Raw genomic sequence first — 26491 nt, 5'->3', positions numbered from 1 at the left:
GTCCTCTCAGTGCTATTCTACACAATACCTAAAGGATGTGAAGGTTTTATAATACCTAAAGGATGTGAAGGATTTATAACCCCTGTCCTCTTAGTGCTATTCTACACAATACCTAAAGGATGTGAAGGATTTATACCCCCTGTCCTCTTAGTGCTATTCTACACAATACCTAAAGGATGTGAAGGATTTATAATATCTAAAGGATGTGAAGGATTTATAACCCCTGTTCTCTTAGTGCTATTCTACACAATACCTAAAGGATGTGAAGGATTTATAATACCTAAAGGATGTGAAGGATTTATAACCCCTGTTCTCTTAGTGCTATTCTACACAATACCTAAATCATGTTAAGGATTTATAATACCTAAAGGATGTGAAGGATTTATAACCCCTGTCCTCTTAGTGCTATTCTACACAATACCTAAAGGATGTGAAGGATTTATAATAACTAAAGGATGTGAAGGATTTATAATACCTAAAGGATGTGAAGGATTTATAACCCTGTCCTCTTAGTGCTATTCTACACAATACCTAAAGGATGTGAAGGATTTATAATAACTAAAGGATGTGAAGGATTTATAATACCTAAAGGATGTGAAGGATTTATAACCATTGTCCTCTTAGTGCTATTCTACACAATACCTAAAGGATGTGAAGGATTTATAACCCCTGTCATCTTAGTGCTATTCTACACAATACCTAAAGGATGTGAAGGATTTATAATACCTAAAGGATGTGAAGGATTTATAACCCCTGTCCTCTTAGTGCTATTCTACACAATACCTAAAGGATGTGAAGGATTTATAACCCTTGTCCTCTTAGTGCTATTCTACACAATACCTAAAGGATGTGAAGGATTTATAATACCTAAAGGATGTGAAGGATTTATAACCCTTGTCCTCTTAGTGCTATTCTACACAATACCTAAAGGATGTGAAGGATTTATAATACCTAAAGGATGTGAAGGATGTATAACCCCTGTTCTCTTAGTGCTATTCTACACAATACCTAAAGGATGTGAAGGATTTATAATACCTAAAGGATGTGAAGGATTTATAACCCTTGTCCTCTTAATGCTATTCTACACAATACCTAAAGGATGTGAAGGATTTATAACCCCTGTCCTCTTAGTGCTATTCTACACAATACCTAAAGGATGTGAAAGATTTATAACCCCTGTTCTCTCAGTGCTATTCTACACAATACCTAAAGGATGTGAAGGATTTATAATACCTAAAGGATGTGAAGGATTTATACCCCCTGTCCTCTTAGTGCTATTCTACACAATACCTAAAGGATGTGAAGGATTTATAACCCCTGTTCTCTCAGTGCTATTCTACACAATACCTAAAGGATGTGAAGGATTTATAATACCTAAAGGATGTGAAGGATTTATAACCCCTGTCCTCTTAGTGCTATTCTACACAATACCTAAAGGATGTGAAGGATTTATAACCCCTGTTCTCTTAGTTCTATTCTACACAATACCTAAAGGATGTGAAGGATTTATAATACATAAAGAATGTGAAGGATTTATAATACCTAAAGGATGTGAAGGATTTATAACCCTTGTCCTCTTAGTGCTATTCTACACAATACCTAAAGGATGTGAAGGATTTATAACCCCTGTCATCTTAGTGCTATTCTACACAATACCTAAAGCATGTGAAGGATTTTTAATACCTAAAGGATGTGAAGGATTTATAACCCTTGTCCTCTTAGTGCTATTCTACACAATACCTAAAGGATGTGAAGGATGTATAACCCCTGTCCTCTCAGTGCTATTCTACACAATACCTAAAGGATGTGAAGGATTTATAACCCTTGTCCTCTTAGTGCTATTCTACACAATACCTAAAGGATGTGAAGGATGTATAACCCCTGTCCTCTTAGTGCTATTCTACACAATACCTAAAGGATGTGAAGGATTTATAATACCTAAAGGATGTGAAGGATGTATAACCCTTGTCCTCTTAGTGCTATTCTAAACAATACCTAAAGGATGTGAAGGATTTATAACCCCTGTTCTCTCAGTGCTATTCTACACAATACCTAAAGGATGTGAAGGATTTATAATACCTAAAGGATGTGAAGGATTTATTCCCCCTGTCCTCTTAGTGCTATTCTACACAATACCTAAAGGATGTGAAGGATTTATAACCCCTGTTCTCTCAGTGCTATTCTACACAATACCTAAAGGATGTGAAGGATTTATAATACCTAAAGGATGTGAAGGATTTATAACCCCTGTTCTCTTAGTGCTATTCTACACAATACCTAAAGGATGTGAAGGATTTATAATACCTAAAGGATGTGAAGGATGTATAACCCCTGTCCTCTTAGTGCTATTCTACACAATACCTAAAGGATGTGAAGGATTTATAACCCCTGTTCTCTTAGTTCTATTCTACACAATACCTAAAGGATGTGAAGGATTTATAATACATAAAGGATGTGAAGGATTTATAATACCTAAAGGATGTGAAGGATTTATAACCCTTGTCCTCTTAGTGTTATTCTACACAATACCTAAAGGATGTGAAGGATTTATAACCCCTGTCATCTTAGTGCTATTCTACACATTACCTAAAGGATGTGAAGGATTTATAATACCTAAAGGATGTGAAGGATTTATAACCCTTGTCCTCTTAGTGCTATTCTACACAATACCTAAAGGATGTGAAGGATTTATAACCCTGTCCTCTTAGTGCTATTCTACACAATACCTAAAGGATGTGAAGGATTTATAATACCTAAAGGATGTGAAGGATGTATAACCCCTGTCCTCTTAGTGCTATTCTACACAATACCTAAAGGATGTGAAGGATTTATAATACCTAAAGGATGTGAAGGATGTATAACCCTTGTCCTCTTAGTGCTATTCTAAACAATACCTAAAGGATGTGAAGGATTTATAACCCCTGTTCTCTTAGTGCTATTCTACACAATACCTAAAGGATGTGAAGGTTTTATAATACCTAAAGGATGTGAAGGATTTATAACCCCTGTCCTCTTAGTGCTATTCTACACAATACCTAAAGGATGTGAAGGATTTACAATACCTAAAGGATGTGAAGGATGTATAACCCCTGTTCTCTTAGTGCTATTCTACACAATACCTAAAGGATGTGAAGGATTTATAACCCCTGTCCTCTCAGTGCTATTCTACACAATACCTAAAGGATGTGAAGGATTTATACCCCTGTCCTCTTAGTGCTATTCTACACAATACCTAAAGGATGTGAAGGATTTATACCCCTGTCCTCTTAGTGCTATTCTACACAATACCTAAAGGATGTGAAGGATTTATAACCCTGTCCTCTTAGTGCTATTCTACACAATGTGTACAATTGGGAAGGAAAAACCCAATCTAACAACAAATAATGAGGTTGGAAAACACATCACTACTGAGCACAGAATGGTTTAGGTTTATTTTGTGTGTGAATTGTAGAGGCAGGAGACTCTGAGACCCTAACGCACAGCTCCTATAGGGACAAAGGAAACATTAGTGAAAGTCAGGCCTCGATGCCCTGCAGTGTTTCTCTCCCAACTCCAACTCTACTGTTGGAACCATTAGTGAAAGTCAGGCCTCGATGCCCTGCAGTGTTTCTCTCCCAACTCCAACTCTACTGTTGGAACCATTAGTGAAAGTCAGGCCTCGATACCTTGCAGTGTTTCTCTCCCAACTCCAACTCCACTGTTGGAACCATTAGTGAAAGTCAGGCCTCGATGCCCTGCAGTGATTCTCTCCCAACTCCAACTCCACTGTTGGAACCATTAGTGAAAGTCAGGCCTCGATGCCCTGCAGTGTTTCTCTCCCAACTCCAACTCTACTGTTGGAACCATTAGTGAAAATCAGGCCTCGATGCCCTGCAGTGTTTCTCTCCCAAATCCAACTCCACTGTTGGAACCATTAGTGAAAGTCAGGCCTCGATACCTTGCAGTGTTTCTCTCCCAACTCCAACTCCACTGTTGGAACCATTAGTGAAAGTCAGGCCTCGATGCCCTGCAGTGTTTCTCTCCCAACTCCAACTCTACTGTTGGAACCATTAGTGAAAGTCAGGCCTCGATGCCCTGCAGTGTTTCTCTCCCAACTCCAACTCCACTGTTGGAACCATTAGTGAAAGTCAGGCCTCGATGCCCTGCAGTGTTTCTCTCCCAACTCCAACTCTACTGTTGGAACCATTAGTGAAAGTCAGGCCTCGATGCCCTGCAGTGTTTCTCTCCCAACTCCAACTCTACTGTTGGAACCATTAGTGAAAGTCAGACCTCGATGCCTTGCAGTGTTTCTCTCCCAACTCCAACTCTACTGTTGGAACCATTAGTGAAAGTCAGGCCTCGATGCCCTGCAGTGTTTCTCTCCCAACTCCAACTCTACTGTTGGAACCATTAGTGAAAGTCAGACCTCGATGCCTTGCAGTGTTTCTCTCCCAACTCCAACTCTACTGTTGGAACCATTAGTGAAAGTCAGGCCTCGATGCCCTGCAGTGTTTCTCTCCCAACTCCAACTCCACTGTTGGAACCATTAGTGAAAGTCAGGCCTCGATGCCCTGCAGTGTTTCTCTTCCAACTCCAACTCTACTGTTGGAACCATTAGTGAAAGTCAGGCCTCGATGCCCTGCAGTGTTTCTCTCCCAAATCCAACTCTACTGTTGGAACCATTAGTGAAAGTCAGACCTCGATACCCTGCAGTGTTTCTCTTCCAACTCCAACTCTACTGTTGGAACCATTAGTGAAAGTCAGGCCTCGATGCCCTGCAGTGTTTCTCTCCCAACTCCAACTCCACTGTTGGAACCATTAGTGAAAGTCAGACCTCGATACCCTGCAGTGTTTCTCTTCCAACTCCAACTCTACTGTTGGAACTTTTCAAATGACTGTTTGGTGATAAACTCCCAGCTTACATTGTGAACCATGCAGTGATGATGGTATATGACAAACCACCCAGTTGGTAAAGTGACTGATCGCATAATGTATTGTGGATATATATTTAATGGATATACATTATCACTGACTATAGTAATTTAAGACTCACCTAAAACACTGTCAGAACAGCATCGGTTAAGATATAAAGTGAGAAATCCGTCTCTTGAAAAATCGGTAATTTTGTCCCTCGCTAAACAATGTGCGTCCAAATGGCACCTAGTGCACTACTTTGCTGTTTTTTTTGTTTTTTTTTACCAGGGCCCATACTGTATGTCTCTGGTTAAACATAGTGCCCTATGTAGGGAATAGGGTGCCATTTGGGACACAGTCAATGCGTGAAGATAAATGGGATGGGATAATTAAAACAATCTACCCATCCAATAACAGCAGCAGCAATGAGGAATAAGATGTATTCTCATTGCTGCCGAGTTAAGACACTTCTCTTCCAGACATGCTTTGTACTTTAAAAAATGACTGAAATATTCCTAAAAGTTTTGAAAGGTACAATATCTTGTTAATCTTAAGACTTGACAACTCATAAGGATAAAAGAGTTTAAAAATAAATACAAATGAACTTATCATTAAAAGGTCCTGGGAAACCATGGCGACCAACAGTATATACCAAGTATGACTTTATACCAGGGATGGATGTGGTTAGTGAATGGCATATCTCTAACTTGTTAACCTTAACAAGAGGACATTTTTAAACACAACCTCATTGGTTTCCATGGAAAAGACGGAATAGATTTGTGACCAACTGAAAGCTGACGCACAGCAACAGGTGGCTTTTGTGTGTCACAAATGGCACCCTATTCCCTACGTAGTGCACTATGGGGCCTGGTCAAGAGTGGTGGACTATATAGGGAATAGGGTGTTATATTTGGGACGCATCCAATCTCTCTGAGAAGTCATGACCGGAATGGATGCGTTGTGTAGCTTCAAAGGGATTCATCTGCAGCTGAGAATTGCCGTTCCATTAACTCCAGTGTGGCTCAGCTGGTAAGAGCGTGAAGCTTGAAACGCCAGGGTCACGGGTTTGATTCCTGCTGGCGGTCATAAAGGCTACACTCAGATGTATGCACTCACTGTACTGTGAGAGACTTTGTATAAAAGCATCTGCTAAAATTTACACAGAGTATACACAACATTAAGAACATCTGCTCTTTCCTTGACATAGACTGACCAGGTGAAATCTACAGTTGAAATCAGAAGTTTACATACACTTAGGTTGGAGTCATTAAAACAAATTTTTTCAACCACTCCACCAAATTCTTGTTAACAAACTATAGTTTTGGCAAGTCGGTTAGGACATCTACCTTGTGCTTGACACAAGTAATTTTTCCAACAATTGTTAACAGACAGATTGTTTCACTTATCATTCACTGTATCCCAACTCCAGTGGGTCAGAAGTTTATATACACTAAGTTGACTGTGCCTTTAAACAGCTTGGAAAATTCCAGAAAATGATGTCATAGCTTTAGAAGCTTCTGATAGGCTAATTGACATCATTTATGTCAATTGGAGGTGGACCTGTGGATGTATTTCAAGACATACCTTCAAACTCAGTGCCACTTTGCTTGACATCATGGGAAAATCAAAATAAATCAGCCAAGACCTCAGAAAAAAATGGTAAACCTCCACAAGTCTGGTTCATCCTTGGGTGCAATTTCCAAAAGCTTGAAGGTACCATGTTCATCCGTACAAACAATAGTACGCAAGTATAAACACCATGGGACCAAGCAGCCGTCATACCGCTCAGGAAGGAGACGCATTCTGTCTCCTAGAGACGAACATACTTTGGTGCGAAAAGTGCAAATCAATCCCAGAACAACAGCAAAGGACCTTGTGAAGATGCTGGAGGAAACAGGTATAAAAGTATCTATATCCAAAATAAAACAAGTCCTATATTGACAAAACCTGAAAGGCTGCTCAGCAAGGAAGAAGCTACTGCTCCAAAACCGCCATATAAAAGACAGACTACGGTTTGCAACTGCACATGGGGACAAAGATCGTACTTTTTGGAGAAATGTCCTCTGGTCTGATGAAAGAAAAATATAACTGTTTGGCCATAATGACCATCGTTATGTTTGGAGGATAAAGGGGGAGGCTTGTAAGCCGAGGAACACCATCCCAACCGTGAAGAACAGGGGTGGCAGCATCATGTTGTGGGGGTGCTTTGCTGCAGGAGGGACTGGTGCACTTCACAAAATAGATGGCTTCATGAGGAATGAAAATTATGTGGATATATTGAAGCAACATCTCAAGACATCCGTCAGGAAGTTAAAGCTTGGTCGCAAATGGGTCTTCGAAATGGACAATGACCCCAAGCATACATCCAAAGTTGTGACAAAATGGCTTATATTGTAGTGGCCATCACAAAGCGAGCAAGGAGGCCTACAAACCTGACTCAGTTACACCAGCTCTGTCAGGAGGAATGGGTCAAAATTCCCCCAACTTATTGTGGGAAACTTGTGGAAGGCTACCCGAAACATTTGACCCAAGTTAAACAATTTAAAGGCAATGCTACCAAGTACTAATTGAGTGTATGTAAACTTCTGACCCACTGGGAATGTGATGAAAGAAATAAAAGCTGAAATATATAATTCTCTCTACTATTATTCTGACATTTCACATTCTTAAAATAAAGTGGTGATCCTAACTGACCTAAGACAGGGAATCTTTACTAGGATTAAATGTCAGGAATTGTGAAAAACTGAGTTGAAATGTATTTGGCTAAGGTGTATGTAAACGACTTCAACTGTATGATCACTTGTTAAATCCACTTCAATCAGTTCAGATGAAGGGGAGGAGACAGGTTAAAGTTTTTAAAAAACTGCTTGGAGTAACCCTGGATTGTAAACTGTCATGGTCAAAACATAATGATACAACAGTAGCTAGGATGGGGAGAAGTCTGTCCATAATAAAGCGTTGCTCTACATTCTTAACAGCACTATCAACAAGGCAGGTCCTACAGGCCCCACCTTTGTCACACCTTGACTACTGTTCAGTCGTGTGGTCAGGTGCCACAAAAAAGGACTTAGGAAAATTGCAATTGTCTCAGAACAGGGCAGCAGAGAGAGTCACTTCATCACTATTTGTATTGATGAGAGTTATTGACATGTTGAATACATGAAGCTGTCTGTTTGAACTACTGGCACACAGTTCGGACACCCATACATACCCCCACAAGACATGCCACCAGAGGTCTGTTTAAACTACCGGCACACAGCTCAGACACCCATACATACCCCACAAGACATGCCACCAGAGGTCTGTTTAAACTACCGGCACACAGCTCAGACACCCATACATACCCCACAAGACATGCCACAAGAGGTCTGTCTAAACTACCGGCACACAGTTCGGACACCCATACATACCCCACAAGACATGCCACAAGAGGTCTGTCTAAACTACCGGCACACAGTTCGGACACCCATACATACCCCACAAGACATGCCACAAGAGGTCTCTTCACAGTCCCCAAGTCCAGAACAGACTATGGGAGGCACACAGTACAAGCAGTAAAATTTGATTTAAAAAACAGATTAAAAAAACACCTTATGGAGCAGCATGGACTGTGAAGCAACACAAACATTGGCACAGACACACGCATACACAATAACGTACTATACACACGTACACATGGATTTAGTACTGTAGATATGTGGTAGTGGTGGAGTAGGGGCCTGAGGGAATGTATTGTAATGTTTTTAAAATTGTATAAATTGCTATAATTTTGCTGGATCCCAGGAAGAGTAGCTGCTGCATGCAAATCCATAATAAATACAAATACAAAGAAGGATTTTTAAGCCATGAGACAATTGAGACATGGATTGTATATGTGTGCCATTCAGACGGTGAATGAGCAAGACAAAATATTGAAGTGCCTTTGAACAGGGTTGGTAGAAGGTGCCAGGTGCACCGGTTTGTGTCAAAAAATGCAATGCAGCTGTGTTTTTCATGCTCAATAGGGTCTGTGTGTATCAATAATGGTTCACCACCCAAAGGACATCCATTCAACTTGACACAACTGTGGGAAGCATTGGAGTCAACGTGGGCCAGCATCCCTGTGGAATGATTTTGACACCTTGTAGGGTCCATGCCCTGACGAACTGAGGCTGTTCTGAGGGGAAAAGGGGGGATTGCAACTCAATATTAGGAAAGTGTTCCTCATGTTTGATATGCTCAGGACTACAACTCAGTATATATTAAAAAGTTGCTACAATTTTACTGTAGGGTACCTCTCCTTTACATCTTTCCAACCAATACAATTCCTGAATACAATTATTATAATAATATAACTAATGCCATTTAGCATTATTATCCAAAGCAACCAGGAGTTCCATGCTTTTCTTAACTCTTGTTCGGAGCACCTGAGATTCACTATGCAATCTGACGCACGTCAAATCAGTTTCCTTGATCTTTTGATGTTTGTGAGGATTATGACCTATGCACAGATCTTTACAGGAAACCAACTGATCGCAATAGTTTGTTGAGGGCTGAGAGCTGTCACACGCTTCCCTTGAAACACCGTTATAACCAATTCTGTTGAATCAAAAGAACCTGCAAAAAACAAATCACACATTGACTTTGATCTGAAACCATTCCTGTGATTATTGTGTCTTTGTAAATAATATTGTGTTTAATTATGATGAAAATGTCTCTATGATCGTCTGATATCCATTCATGTTTTTTTATATGTATTATGGATATTTATAAATTGACCAATGATATCATGCCATTGTCGGTCATGATTACAAACACCTGCACAAGTCCAATGAAATCCTGAAGACAGCTTGCTGTTGAAACATTGGTGAATAATACATGATTGTATCAGAGCTCTTGGAGTGGGCAGCTTTTCCTTGTCTTCTGAAGTTTCCATAGCGACCCACAGTAAAGTGAGTACATACATTTTTGTGAACATGGTATATAGTGCATCGTGCGTGAATACATTTTACAAACAGGCGGTCACGGGAATCAAACCCACTACGCTGCATCTACGGTCCACCTAAAAATACTTTGTCCACATTCAACAATCACGTTAAAACACTGTTTTTCTTTGATGAATTGGTAACACTTAATTTGAGCTGTTTTAATATAGGATGTACATTTCAAACAAAGTGTTTCCAGAAAAATAAATCCATGAAAAACTACATCTCAGAGTAATAATTGGTGTTAACTGTTTACTGTAAACAGCGTGACCTAGGGTTTGATACTCAAAAAGAGCTAACACTTTACTTGACACCCAGCGTCATAACCATGTCATAACATGTCATAACAGCTGACATAACTGGTAATAACACTGTCATGACACATATATTTAGACCTGTGTGACATATATTGAGTTATTTTATGGCTGGTTATGACACCTACATAAGAGTGTTAAAGCCCACAAAGCAAAACATTCCATTACACCATAGCCTACGTGTCAACAGTATGTTTATATTTTATATTTAATTACCCATATTAAATTACAATTGTACTGTAATTATGGACAGATTGATGTCGGACATGCACCTATCCCAGTTCTCTGTTTATGGTGACTGGGATGAATGCAGGAGCAGATTTCAGGAGCAGGACAAGACATCCTCTTTTAGACTGATGACTGACATACGGATATGTACATGACAGGCCTATCTGGCTTATATGATTATGATGGTCATAATGCTTCTTGACAGTGTCAAAGTGTATTTTCTACATGTTATTTAAAATATGTTGGGGAAAAAATGTCTGTAAAAAATGATTTACAACACCAACAAAGGACTTAAGAAACTTTCAAACGAAAGAGAACTTCTTGGCAGGGAAAAAGACATTTGAATAAATGTGGGTTTTGACACTCTTATGTAGGTGTCATTACCAGCCATAAAATAACGCAATATATGTCACAACAGATGTAAGTATATGGGTCATGACAGTGTTATGACCATATTTTGACAGGTTATGTCAGCTGTTATGACATATTATGACATGGTTAGGACCGTGTCATAACATGTTATGACACTGGGTGTCAAGTAAAGTGCTACCAAGAAAGATCATTCTGGTCTTTCCTTCAGTACTTTGCTGCAAACGATTCATCTTTTATTTATATTCCTTGTGTCAGCCTAATTCTCCTCATTGCCTCATTGTTTAATAATTAATATAGTTTAACTGTATTCTCACAGCAATGTTATCTGATAATGGAACTCATGAACATAGCTTATTTAACATTATGAATGTTCATAACAGATTTGCAGCTTGATTTAGAGAAAACGATAAGACAAATTAAACATTCAAAATCATATACATTGAAAGACTAAAGGCTTAATCACCTTCCTACTTTATTGCACCTTAATCTTCTCTGGTAGCTCCAGAAAACATCGATCCGAAGCTCTTGTCACCATTGTACTTTGTACTGTATTGGTGCATTGTGTTTCTGGGTTTTGCTGATATCATGTTGTTTTCAGTTCTCCTTTGTAAAAGGGATTCTCAAATCTCAACGTAATCTCCTGATTAAACAAAGGATACAAAAGTGGAATGCCATGCTTGTACTTACTATAGAGGATGGTGCCCTGTGTAGCTCTGGTTTTGACAGTCAGATACAGGGTAACAGTGGTGTCTTTGGCAGGGTGAGATGGATCAGCGTTGGCACCAGGAGACTGCAGCAGAGAGGCAAGCGGAGGCAGCTCCAGGTACGACGTGCCGTTGAAAGAGGGGATGAATATTGTGGTATCTGAAAAGAAAAACATCCTTTATAAAGTGATTCTTGACTTGAATGAAATCAAACAACATTATAATTAAACATCCCCATGACATCACATACAGCAGGACTAAAACTAATAGGTCAATATTCTATATTAAACATCCCCATGACATCACATACAGCAGGACTAAAACTAATAGGTCAATATTCTATATTAAAACATCCCCGTGACATCACATACAGCAGGACTAAAACTAATAGGTCAATATTCTATATTAAACATCTCCATGACATCACATACAGCAGGACTAAAACTAATAGGTCAATATTCTATATTAAAACATCCCCGTGACTTCACATACAGCAGGACTAAAACTAATAGGTCAATATTCTATATTAAACATCCCCATGACATCACATACAGCAGGACTAAAACTAATAGGTGTCACGCCCTGACCTTAGTTATCTTTGTTTTCTTTATTATTTTGGTTAGGTCAGGGTGTGACGCGGGTGGTATGTGTGTTTTTGTCTTCTCTAGGGGTTTTATATATCTATGGGGTTTTGGTATTGTCTAGGGTTTCTCTATGTCTAGGTGTGTGTAGTTAGTCTAGGCATACGTAGGTCAATGGTGGCCTTGATTGGTTCCCAATCAGAGGCAGCTGTTTATCGTTGTCTCTGATTGGGGATACTATTTAGGTTACCATTTGCCATGTTGGTTTTGTGGGTTATTGTCTTTGTGATGTTGCATGTCTGCACTCATTGTTTATAGCGGTCACGTTCGTTTTGTTGTTTTGTATTTTCGTTTGTTCAGTATATTTCTTTATTGAAATAAGTATGTATTCAAATTACGCTGCGCCTTGGTCTCCTCTCTACGATGTTCGTGACAATAGGTCAATATTCTATATTAAAACATCCCCGTGACATCACATACAGCAGGACTAAAACTAATAGGTCAATATTCTATATTAAAACATCCCCGTGACATCACATACAGCAGGACTAAAACTAATAGGTCAATATTCTATATTAAAACATCCCCGTGACATCACATACAGCAGGACTAAAACTAATAGGTCAATATTCTATATTAAAACATCCCCGTGACATCACATACAGCAGGACTAAAACTAATAGGTCAATATTCTATATTAAACATCCCCATGACATCACATACAGCAGGACTAAAACTAATAGGTCAATATTCTATATTAAAACATCCCCGTGACATCACATACAGCAGGACTAAAACTAATAGGTCAATATTATATATTAAACATCCCCATGACATCACATACAGCAGGACTAAAACTAATAGGTCAATATTCTATATTAAAACATCCCCATGACATCACATACAGCAGGACTAAAACTAATAGGTCAATATTCTATATTAAAACATCCCCGTGACATCACATACAGCAGGACTAAAACTAATAGGTCAATATTCTATATTAAAACATCCCCGTGACATCACATACAGCAGGACTAAAACTAATAGGTCAATATTCTATATTAAAACATCCCCGTGACATCACATACAGCAGGACTAAAACTAATAGGTCAATATTCTATATTAAACATCCCCATGACATCACATACAGCAGGACTAAAACTAATAGGTCAATATTCTATATTAAAACATCCCCGTGACATCACATACAGCAGGACTAAAACTAATAGGTCAATATTCTATATTAAAACATCCCCGTGACTTCACATACAGCAGGACTAAAACTAATAGGTCAATATTCTATATTAAAACATCCCCGTGACATCACATACTGCAGGACTAAAACTAATAGGTCAATATTCTATATTAAACATCCCCATGACATCACATACAGCAGGACTAAAACTAATAGTTCAATATTATATATTAAAACATCCCCATGACATCACATACAGCAGGACTAAAACTAATAGGTCAATATTATATATTAAAACATCCCCGTGACATCACATACAGCAGGACTAAAACTAATAGGTCAATATTCTATATTAAAACATCCCCGTGACATCACATACAGCAGGACTAAAACTAATAGGTCAATATTCTATATTAAAACATCCCCGTGACATCACATACAGCAGGACTAAAACTAATAGGTCAATATTCTATATTAAAACATCCCCGTGACTTCACATACAGCAGGACTAAAACTAATAGGTCAATATTCTATATTAAAACATCCCCGTGACATCACATACAGCAGGACTAAAACTAATAGGTCAATATTCTATATTAAAACATCCCCGTGACATCACATACAGCAGGACTAAAACTAATAGGTCAATATTCTATATTAAAACATCCCCGTGACATCACATACTGCAGGACTAAAACTAATATTTCAATATTCTATATTAAACATCCCCATGACATCACATACAGCAGGACTAAAACTAATAGTTCAATATTATATATTAAAACATCCCCATGACATCACATACAGCAGGACTAAAACTAATAGGTCAATATTATATATTAAAACATCCCCGTGACATCACATACAGCAGGACTAAAACTAATAGGTCAATATTCTATATTAAAACATCCCAGTGACATCACATACAGCAGGTGTAACGATCGTCGTATGAAGGAGTGGATCAAAACGCAGCGTGGTAAGTGTTCATGATAAATGTAATACTCAAAACACTCGAACAAAATAACAAAGAGGGAAAACCGAAACGTTGCCGGAAGCTCTGGACTGGGAACTGTTGCCGGAAGGTCTGGACTGGGAACTGTTGCCGGAAGCTCTGGACTGGGAACTGTTGCCGGAAGCTTTGGACTGGGAACTGTCGCCGGAAGCTCTGGACTGGGAACTGTCGCCGGAAGCTCTGGACTGGGAACTGTCGCCGGAAGCTCTGGACTGGGAACTGTCGCCGGAAGCTCTGGACTGGGAACTGTCGCCGGAAGCTCTGGACTGGGAACTGTCGCCGGAAGCTCTGGACTGGGAACTGTCGCCGGAAGCTCTGGACTGGGAACTGTCGCCGGAAACTCTGGACTGGGAACTGTCGCCGAAACTCTGGACTGGGAACTGTCGCCGAAACTCTGGACTGGGAACTGTCGCCGGAAGCTCTGGACTGGGAACTGTCGCCGAAACTCTGGACTGGGAACTGTCGCCGGAAGCTCTGGACTGGGAACTGTCGCCGGAAGCTCTGGCCAGTGGAGGCGCACTGGAGGCCTGATGCGCGGGACCGGTACAGGTGGCACCGGGCTGAAGACACGCACCTCAGGGCGAGTGCGAGGAGGAGGCACAGGATGTACTGGACTGTGGAGGCGCACTGGAGGTCTGGAGCGTAGAGCTGGCACGACCCGTCCTGGCTGGATGTTTATTTTCGCCCTGCAAATGCGGGGCGCTGGCATAGGACGCACTGGGCTGTGCAGATGCACCAGAGACACAGTGCGCAGAGCCGGCGCAGGATATCCTGGTCCAAGGAGGTGTACTGTAGACCAGGAGCGCTGACCCGGCACCATCCGTCCTGGCTGGATGCCCATTCTAGCACGGCCAATGCGGGGAGCTGGAATAGAGCGCACCGGGCTATGAATGCGCACTAGAGACACCGTGTGCATCACTGCATAACACGGTGCCTGACCAGTCACACGCTCCACACGGTTAGCACGAGGAGTTGGCTCAGGTCTGAACCCTGACTCTGCCACTCTCCTCGTGTGCCTCCCCCCCAAAATATTTTTGGAGCTAACTCTCGGGTTCCGTGCTAGCCGTGTCCCCTCGTATCGTCGCCGTTCCTCTTTCGCTGTGGGATAATAAAGACTCTACTCTACTTTAGATATGTGGGATAATAAAGACTCTACTCTACTTTAGATATGTGGGATAATAAAGACTCTGCTCTAGATATGTGGGATAATAAAGACTCTACTCTACTCTAGATATGTGGGATAATAAAGACTCTAATCTAGATATGTGGGATAATAAAGACTCTAATCTAGATATGTGGGGTAATAAAGACTACTCTACTTTAGATATGTGGGATAATAAAGACTCTAATATAGATATGTGGGATAATAAAGACTACTCTACTTTAGATATGTGGGATAATAAAGACTACTCTACTTTAGATATGTGGGATAATAAAGACTCTACTCTACTTTAGATATGTGGGATAGTAAAGACTCTACTCTAGATATGTGGGATAATAAAGACTCTACTCTAGATATGTGGGATAATAAAGAATCTATTCTAGATATGTGGGATAATAAAGACTCTAATCTAGATATGCGGGATAATAAAGACTCTAATCTAGATATTTGGGATAATAAAGACTACTCTACTCTAGATATGTGGGATAATAAAGACTCTACTCTAGATATGTGGGATAATAAAGACTCTACTCTACTCTAGATATGTGGGATAATAAAGACTCTACTCTACTCTAGATATGTGGGATAATATAGACTCTAATCTAGATATGTGGGATAATAAAGACTCTATTCTAGATATGTTGGATAATAAAGACTCTACTCTACTCTAGATATGTGGGATAATAAAGACTCTACTCTACTCTAGATATGTGGGATAATAAAGACTCCACTCTAGATATGTGGGATAATAAAGACTCTACTCTAGATATGTGGGATAATAAAGACTCTAACCTAGATATGTGGGATAATAAAGACTCTACTCTAGATATGTGGGATAATAAAGACTCTACTCTAGATATGTGGGATAATAAAGACTCTACTCTACTCTAGATATGTGGGATAATAAAGACTCAAATCTAGATATGTGGGATAATAAAGACTCTACTCTAGATATGTGGGATAATAAAGACTACTCTACTCTAGATATGTGGGATAATAAAGACTCTAATCTAGATATGTGGGATAATAAAGACTCTAACCTAGATATGTGGGATAATAAAGACTCTACTCTAGATATGTGGGATAATAAAGACTCTACTCTACTCTAGATATGTGGGATAATAAAGACTCTACTCTAGATATGTGAGATAATAAAGACTCTACTCTAGATATGTGGGATAATAAAGACTCTACTCTACTCTAGATATGTGGGATAATAAAGAATCTAGACATGCCGCTCACCCATTAGACAACACTATCATCAAGCTGAGCTCAGAAGACCATTATATCTATAGCTTTAACTGTTTTCATTCACACATATTTACAACCTAGTTTTATGATATTTCTGTTTCTTACCCTAAACATACTATGTGACATAACGAATATGTCAGATCAGGTAACATACAACTAACTACATTGGGAGACAACTAGCTAGCTTAGCTTAAATTTGTGCCTCTCAGCTTAGCAACATACCTCATAGTTGTGAGCACCAGGAGCATCCGTATAGCCTCTCCCAACTACATTGGTTAAATGACACTATTTTGCTATATTCTAATAAGAGCATGTTGTATATAGTTCATAGTGAGTGATGAGTCCAGAGACGAGACTAAGACAGTTACCATCTGGTTAGCACTCTATTTCTCTGACCATTAAGCTTTTCTTCAGCTCATTTAATCAGCTCATCAGATAATATGGAAAGTTATCAATCATACAAGTATAATAAAGCAGTTTGGAAATACTCCTAGTATATTACAGTGAAAATACTCATAGTATATTACAGTGAACATACTCCTGGTATATTACAGTGAACATACTCCTAGTATATTACAGTGAAAATACTCCTAGTATATTACAGTGAACATACTCCTGGTATATTACAGTGAACATACTCCTAGTATATTACAGTGAAAATACTCCTAGTATATTACAGTGAACATACTCCTAGTATATTACAGTGAACATACTCCTAGTATATTACAGTGAACATACTCCTAGTATACTACAGTGAACATACTCCTAGTATATTACAGTGAACATACTCCTAGTATATTACAGTGAACATACTCCTGGTATATTACAGTGAACATACTCCTAGTATACTACAGTGAAAATACTCCTAGTATATTACAGTGAACATACTCATGGTATATTACAGTGAACATACTCCCGGTATATTACAGTGAAAATACTCCTAGTATATTACAGTGACCATACTCATGGAATATTACAGTGAACATACTCCTAGTATATTACAGTGACCATACTCATGGAATATTACAGTGAACATACTCCTAGTATATTACAGTGAGCATACTCCTGGTATATTACAGTGAGCATACTCCTGGTATATTACAGTGAACATACTCCTGGTATATTACAGTGAACATACTCCTGGTATATTACAGTGAGCATACTCCTGGTATATTACAGTGAGCATGCTCCTGGTATATTACAGTGAACATACAGTACTCCTGTTTTTTATTATGAACACATTCCTCTGACTTTTTTCCATCACCACAAACATATATCTGCAATAATCTATAAGCTAAGCAATTGGAAATACTACTGGCTAAAAGAAGTAAGATAACATGTTCAGAAAAAGCTCTCCTTCCGTCTCCCTGTCCCCTCTTCCCACCCTCACAGTTAGGCTATGAGCAGTCAGAAGGGCCCAGTCAGGCTGGCCGCTGTGTTATCTCCCCAGAGGATGACAGAGGGTGGTGACTTTAACAGGGTCTGAATGGAGGGGGATGACTTTACCAGGGTAGGATGGAGGGGGATGACTTTAACAGGGTAGGATGGAGGGGGCTGGAGGAGAAGGTGATGACTAACAGGGGCAGGATGGAGGGGGGGTGGAGTAGAGGGTGATGACTTTAACAGGGTCTGGGTGGAGGGGGATGACTTTAACAGGGTAGGATGGAGGGGGCTGGAGGAGAAGGTGATGACTAACAGGGGCAGGATAGAGGGGGGTGGAGGAGAGGGTGATGACTTTAACAGGGTCTGGATGGAGGGGGATGACTTTAAAAGGGGCAGGATGGAAGGGGCTGGAGGAGGGGGGATGACTTTAACAGGGGGTGGATGGAGGGGGTGCGGAGGAGAGGGGGATGACTTTAACAGGGGGTGGATGGAGGGGGATGACTTTAACAGGGTCTGGATGGAGGGGGCTGGAGGAGGGGGTGATGACTTTAACAGGGTCTGGATGGAGGGGGCTGGAGGAGAGGGTGATGACTTTAACAGGGTCTGGATGGAGGGGGCTGGAGGAGAGGGTGATGACTTTAACAGGGTCAGGATGGAGGGGGGCGGAGGAGAGGGGGATGACTTTAACAGAGTCTCGATGGAGGGGGATGACTTTAACAGGGTCTGGATGGAGGGGGCTGGAGGAGAGGGTGATGACTTTAACAGGGTCTGGATGGAGGGGGATGACTTTAACAGGGGGTGGATGGAGGGGGCTGGAGGAGAGGGTGATGACTTTAACAGGGTCTGGATGGAGGGGGATGACTTTAACAGGGGGTGGATGGAGGGGGTGCGGAGGAGAGGGGGATGACTTTAACAGGGGGTGGATGGAGGGGGATGACTTTAACAGGGTCTGGATGGAGGGGGCTGGAGGAGGGGGGTGACTTTAAAAGGGGCTGGATGGAGGGGGGGTGGAGGAGAGGGTGATGACTTTAACAGGGGGTGGATGGAGGGGGATGACTTTAACAGGAAGTGGATGGAGGGGGCTGGAGGAGGGGGGTGATTTTAACAGGGGGTGGATGGAGGGGGATGACTTTAACAGGGTCTGGATGGAGGGGGCTGGAGGAGGGGGGTGACTTTAAAAGGGGCTGGATGGAGGGGGGGTGGAGGAGAGGGTGATGACTTTAACAGGGGGTGGATGGAGGGGGCTGGAGGAGGGGGGTGACTTTAAAAGGGGCTGGATGGAGGGGGGGTGGAGGAGAGGGTGATGACTTTAACAGGGGGTGGATGGAGGGGGCTGGAGGAGGGGGGTGACTTTAAAAGGGGCTGGATGGAGGGGGGCGGAGGAGAGGGGGATGAGGGAGAAGTGGAGAATGGTGGAGGATGATCCTACTCAGGTCAGGGACTCGACCTGGTGGTAATGATGATCTGTTGGCTTCCACACAAAGGACCAAAGACTGGTGACTCTGTCAGGGTACAGTAGTAACATGTCAGAGGATTAGGACTGGTGACTGTCAGGGTACAGTAGTAACATGTCAGAGGATTAGGACTGGTGACTGTCAGGGTACAGTAGTAACATGTCAGAGGATTAGGACTGGTGACTGTCAGGGTACAGTAGTAACATGTCAGAGGATTAGGACTGGTGACTGTCAGGGTACAGTAGTAACATGTTAGAGGATTAGGACTGGTGACTCTGTCAGGGTACAGTAGTAACATGTCAGAGGATTAGGACTGGTGACTCTGTCAGGGTACAGTAGTAACATGTCAGAGGATTAGGACTGGTGACTCTGTCAGGGTATAGTAGTAACATGTCAGAGGATTAGGACTGGTGACTGTCAGGGTACAGTAGTAACATGTCAGAGGATTAGGACTGGTGACTCTGTCAGGGTATAGTAGTAACATGTCAGAGGATTAGGACTGGTGACTCTGTCAGGGTACAGTAGTAACATGTCAGAGGATTAGGACTGGTGACTGTCAGGGTACAGTAGTAACATGTCAGAGGATTAGGACTGGTGACTGTCAGGGTATAGTAGTAACATGTCAGAGGATTAGGACTGGTGACTCTGTCAGGGTACAGTAGTAACATGTCAGAGGATTAGGACTGGTGACTCTGTCAGGGTATAGTAGTAACATGTCAGAGGATTAGGGCCGGGGTCTGCGGCTAGAGATGGAGGTTAGGGGCTGGGGGCCGAGGGCCGGGAGCTGGGGGCTGTTCAGTCTTCCTGTTAATGCTAATGGTATGGGCTCTTCAGTCCTATACCCCATTATTAAGCATTTATTTTGTTATAATGTAACCATACCATCAACATAATGTTCCTATAACATTGCCATAATATCCCCATAACATTGCTATAACATCCCCATAACATTGCCATAACATCCCCATAATATCCAGAAATGTACCTTTGCTTGTTTGAGTTTGTTTTTAAAGCGGTGGGATTAGGGACAATATTAGGGACAATCTGAGTTTGTTAGTAGTAATCAAGCCCTTTCTGTTCATTTCAACAATGGGCCAATATCCTCCAAATGCAAAACAAACCTATGAAGAGTTAGGACTTGGGGAAATGAGGCGTGTTGAGGGTCGTGATGGATCCAGAAACCAGTGTGACTAATTAGCTGCTTCGCTGCTCATGACTTCTTTCCTAGCCCCCATCCTCATTTTACTCTGCTACTCATTTTGCCGATCACTTAGCTTTCAATTTAAGGCTTACAGACCTGACAGACTCTTTTGTCAGGGTCTACGACCCACTGTGTCTTCCCTAATAAAGATAATTTATCAGAGATTAATGGTTTGCACACACAGCTGACCTGGCTCTGACTGAATAGTACCTGTGTGACCAGGCTGCTTGAGAAAGAAAGGTCTGGCCTGGTCACCAGGATGAAGCATATGATAGGCCAGGTTCCAATGTCCATACTTGCTTAATAGTTAGTGAAGCAATGTATTGGTCATGCTATGTAAATGGTATGCCAGTGTGCCCCAACAAGGCTTGTAAATGGAATGTATTATTATTGTAGTTGTTAGCCTACACATGAACATAATAAATGAGTCATTAGATGATCCTGTACTGTATGTCATTATAACTAGCAGGGAGCAGAGAGAGAGAGAGAGAGAGAGAGAGAAAGAGAGTTGACTGGTCAAGTTATCAATCATGTGACAGGCAGGTGGGCAGGCAGACAGGCAGGGGGCAGGCAGACAGGAGGCGGACATGCAGGGGTTAGGCAGGCAGACAGGGGACATTGGTTTGGGGGAGACGGGGCAGACAGGCAGGGGGCAGGCGGGCAGGCAGCAGACAGGCAGACAGGGGTCAGACAAGAGGCAGGCAGGGGGCAGGGGACAGACAGGGGGTAGGGAGGGGCAGGAGGCAGGCAGGAGGCAGGCAGGGGGCAGACAGGGGGCAGACAGGGGGTAGGGAGGGGCAGGAGGCAGACAGGGTGCAGGCAGTGGGTGGGGTCAGGGAGGGAAGCAGGCATGGGGCAGGGAGGGGAGTGGGGTCAGGAAGGGGAGGGGAGCAGGCAGGGGGCAGGGAGGGGGGTGGGGTCAGGGAGGGGAGGGGAGGGGAGGGGAGCAGGGAGGGGGCAGGGAGGGGAGTGGGGTCAGGGAGGGGAGGGGAGCAGGCAGGGGGTAGGGAGGGGGGTGGGGTCAGGGAGGGGAGGGGAGCAGGCAGGGTGCAGACAGACAGGGAGAAGACGGGCAGGCAGACAGGCAGGAAGCAGACAAACAGATAGGGGGCAGGCAGGGGACAGGCAGACAGACAAACAAACAGATAGGGGGCAGGCAGGGGAAAGGCAGACAGACAAACAAACAGACAGGAGTCTGTGACTTAATCTAATATGTGAGAGGATGCAGCAGTGTTGTTGTCACCCCGTAAAGTTACTGTGGTACAGACATATTACTGTGGTACAATAATATACTAAGTTGCTGTGGTACAGACATATTACTGTGGTACAATAATATACTAAGTTGCTGTGGTACAGACATATTACTGTGGTACAATAATATACTAAGTTGCTGAGGTACAGACATATTACTGTGGTACAATAATATACTAAGTTACTGTGGTACAGACATATTACTGTGGTACAATAATATACTAAGTTACTGTGGTACAGACATATTACTGTGGTACAATAATATACTAAGTTGCTGAGGTACAGACATATTACTGTGGTACAATAATATACTAAGTTGCTGTGGTACAGACATATTACTGTGGTACAATAATATACTAAGTTGCTGAGGTACAGACATATTACTGTGGTACAATAATATACTAAGTTACTGTGGTACAGACATATTACTGTGGTACAATAATATACTAAGATGCTGAGGTACAGACATATTACTGTGGTACAATAATATACTAAGTTGCTGTGGTACAGACATATTACTGTGGTACAATAATATACTAAGTTGCTGTGGTACAGACATATTACTGTGGTACAATAATATACTAAGTTACTGTGGTACAGACATATTACTGTGGTACAGACATATTACTGTGGTACAATAATATACTAAGTTGCTGTGGTACAGACATATTACTGTGGTACAATAAAATACTAAGTTGCTGTGGTACAGACATATTACTGTGGTACAATAATATACTAAGTTGTTGTGGTACAATAATATACTAAGTTACTGTGGTACAGACATATTACTGTGGTACAATAATATACTAAGTTGCTGTGGTACAGACATATTACTGTGGTACAATAATATACTAAGTTGCTGTGGTACAGACATATTACTGTGGTACAATAATATACTAAGTTGCTGTGGTACAGACATATTACTGTGGTACAATAATATACTAAGTTACTGTGGTACAGACATATTACTGTGGTACAATAATATACTAAGTTGCTGTGGTACAGACATATTACTGTGGTACAATAATATGCTAAGTTGCTGTGGTACAGACATATTACTGTGGTACAATAATATACTAAGTTGCTGTGGTACAGACATATTACTGTGGTACAATAATATACTAAGTTGCTGTGGTACAATAATATACTAAGTTGCTGTGGTACAGACATATTACTGTGGTACAATAATATACTAAGTTACTGTGGTACAGACATATTACTGTGGTACAATAATATACTAAGTTGCTGTGGTACAGACATATTACTGTGGTACAATAATATACTAAGTTACTGTGGTACAGACATATTACTGTGGTACAATAATATACTAAGTTGCTGAGGTACAGACATATTACTGTGGTACAATAATATACTAAGTTGCTGTGGTACAGACATATTACTGTGGTACAATAATATACTAAGTTGCTGAGGTACAGACATATTACTGTGGTACAATAATATACTAAGTTGCTGTGGTACAGACATATTACTGTGGTACAATAATATACTAAGTTGCTGTGGTACAGACATATTACTGTGGTACAATAATATACTAAGTTACTGTGGTACAGACATATTACTGTGGTACAATAATATACTAAGTTGCTGTGGTACAGACATATTACTGTGGTACAATAATATACTAAGTTGCTGTGGTACAGACATATTACTGTGGTACAATAATATACTAAGTTGCTGTGGTACAGACATATTACTGTGGTACAATAATATACTAAGTTGCTGTGGTACAGACATATTACTGTGGTACAATAATATACTAAGTTGCTGAGGTACAGACATATTACTGTGGTACAATAATATACTAAGTTGCTGTGGTACAGACATATTACTGTGGTACAATAATATACTAAGTTGCTGTGGTACAGACATATTACTGTGGTACAATAATATACTAAGTTACTGTGGTACAGACATATTACTGTGGTACAATAATATACTAAGTTGCTGTGGTACAGACATATTACTGTGGTACAATAATATACTAAGTTGCTGTGGTACAGACATATTACTGTGGTACAATAATATACTAAGTTACTGTGGTACAGACATATTACTGTGGTACAATAATATACTAAGTTGCTGTGGTACAGACATATTACTGTGGTACAATAATATACTAAGTTACTGTGGTACAGACATATTACTGTGGTACAATAATATACTAAGTTGCTGTGGTACAGACATATTACTGTGGTACAATAATATACTAAGTTGCTGTGGTACAGACATATTACTGTGGTACAATAATATACTAAGTTGCTGTGGTACAGACATATTACTGTGGTACAATAATATACTAAGTTACTGTGGTACAGGCATATTACTGTGGTACAATAATATACTAAGTTACTGTGGTACAGACATATTACTGTGGTACAATAATATACTAAGTTACTGAGGTACAGACATATTACTGTGGTACAATAATATACTAAGTTACTGTGGTACAGGCATATTACTGTGGTACAATAATATACTAAGTTGCTGTGGTACAGACATATTACTGTGGTACAATAATATACTAAGTTACTGTGGTACAGACATATTACTGTGGTACAATAATATACTAAGTTGCTGTGGTACAGACATATTACTGTGGTACAATAATATACTAAGTTACTGTGGTACAGACATATTACTGTGGTACAATAATATACTAAGTTGCTGAGGTACAGACATATTACTGTGGTACAATAATATACTAAGTTGCTGTGGTACAGACATATTACTGTGGTACAATAATATACTAAGTTGCTGAGGTACAGACATATTACTGTGGTACAATAATATACTAAGTTGCTGTGGTACAGACATATTACTGTGGTACAATAATATACTAAGTTGCTGTGGTACAGACATATTACTGTGGTACAATAATATACTAAGTTACTGTGGTACAGGCATATTACTGTGGTACAATAATATACTAAGTTACTGTGGTACAGACATATTACTGTGGTACAATAATATACTAAGTTACTGAGGTACAGACATATTACTGTGGTACAATAATATACTAAGTTACTGAGGTACAGACATATTACTGTGGTACAATAATATACTAAGTTACTGTGGTACAGGCATATTACTGTGGTACAATAATATACTAAGTTGCTGTGGTACAGACATATTACTGTGGTACAATAATATACTAAGTTACTGTGGTACAGACATATTACTGTGGTACAATAATATACTAAGTTACTGAGGTACAGACATATTACTGTGGTACAATAATATACTAAGTTGCTGTGGTACAGACATATTACTGTGGTACAATAATATACTAAGTTGCTGAGGTACAGACATATTACTGTGGTACAATAATATACTAAGTTGCTGTGGTACAGACATATTACTGTGGTACAATAATATACTAAGATGCTGTGGTACAGACATATTACTGTGGTACAATAATATACTAAGTTGCTGTGGTACAGACATATTACTGTGGTACAATAATATACTAAGTTGCTGTGGTACAGACATATTACTGTGGTACAATAATATACTAAGTTGCTGAGGTACAGACATATTACTGTGGTACAATAATATACTAAGTTGCTGTGGTACAGACATATTACTGTGGTACAATAATATACTAAGTTGCTGTGGTACAGACATATTACTGTGGTACAATAATATACTAAGTTGCTGTGGTACAGACATATTACTGTGGTACAATAATATACTAAGTTGCTGTGGTACAGACATATTACTGTGGTACAATAATATACTAAGTTACTGTGGTACAGACATATTACTGTGGTACAATAATATACTAAGTTGCTGTGGTACAGACATATTACTGTGGTACAATAATATACTAAGTTGCTGTGGTACAGACATATTACTGTGGTACAATAATATACTAAGTTACTGTGGTACAGACATATTACTGTGGTACAATAATATACTAAGTTGCTGTGGTACAGACATATTACTGTGGTACAATAATATACTAAGTTACTGTGGTACAGACATATTACTGTGGTACAATAATATACTAAGTTGCTGTGGTACAGACATATTACTGTGGTACAATAATATACTAAGTTGCTGTGGTACAGACATATTACTGTGGTACAATAATATACTAAGTTGCTGTGGTACAGACATATTACTGTGGTACAATAATATACTAAGTTACTGTGGTACAGGCATATTACTGTGGTACAATAATATACTAAGTTACTGTGGTACAGACATATTACTGTGGTACAATAATATACTAAGTTACTGAGGTACAGACATATTACTGTGGTACAATAATATACTAAGTTACTGTGGTACAGGCATATTACTGTGGTACAATAATATACTAAGTTGCTGTGGTACAGACATATTACTGTGGTACAATAATATACTAAGTTACTGTGGTACAGACATATTACTGTGGTACAATAATATACTAAGTTGCTGTGGTACAGACATATTACTGTGGTACAATAATATACTAAGTTACTGTGGTACAGACATATTACTGTGGTACAATAATATACTAA

The 26491-nt window shown here is 40.3% G+C and overlaps 1 protein-coding gene across 1 annotated transcript in view; it reads right to left on the bottom strand.

Annotated features, from left to right (window-relative positions):
- LOC129862304 (protein eyes shut homolog) overlaps positions 1 to 26491 on the bottom strand; it is a 344128-nt gene that overhangs the window by 136199 nt on the left and 181438 nt on the right. The window contains exon 19 of the mRNA XM_055933847.1: positions 11459 to 11635. Within this exon, the coding sequence (XP_055789822.1) occupies positions 11459 to 11635 (177 nt within the window). The remainder of the gene's footprint in view (positions 1 to 11458; positions 11636 to 26491) is intronic.

Source organism: Salvelinus fontinalis, chromosome 1, assembly GCF_029448725.1.
Source record: "Salvelinus fontinalis isolate EN_2023a chromosome 1, ASM2944872v1, whole genome shotgun sequence".
NCBI lineage: Eukaryota > Metazoa > Chordata > Actinopteri > Salmoniformes > Salmonidae > Salvelinus > Salvelinus fontinalis.
Note: the sequence above shows the minus strand (reverse complement) of the source record. Positions and strands in the feature narration are given on the sequence as shown.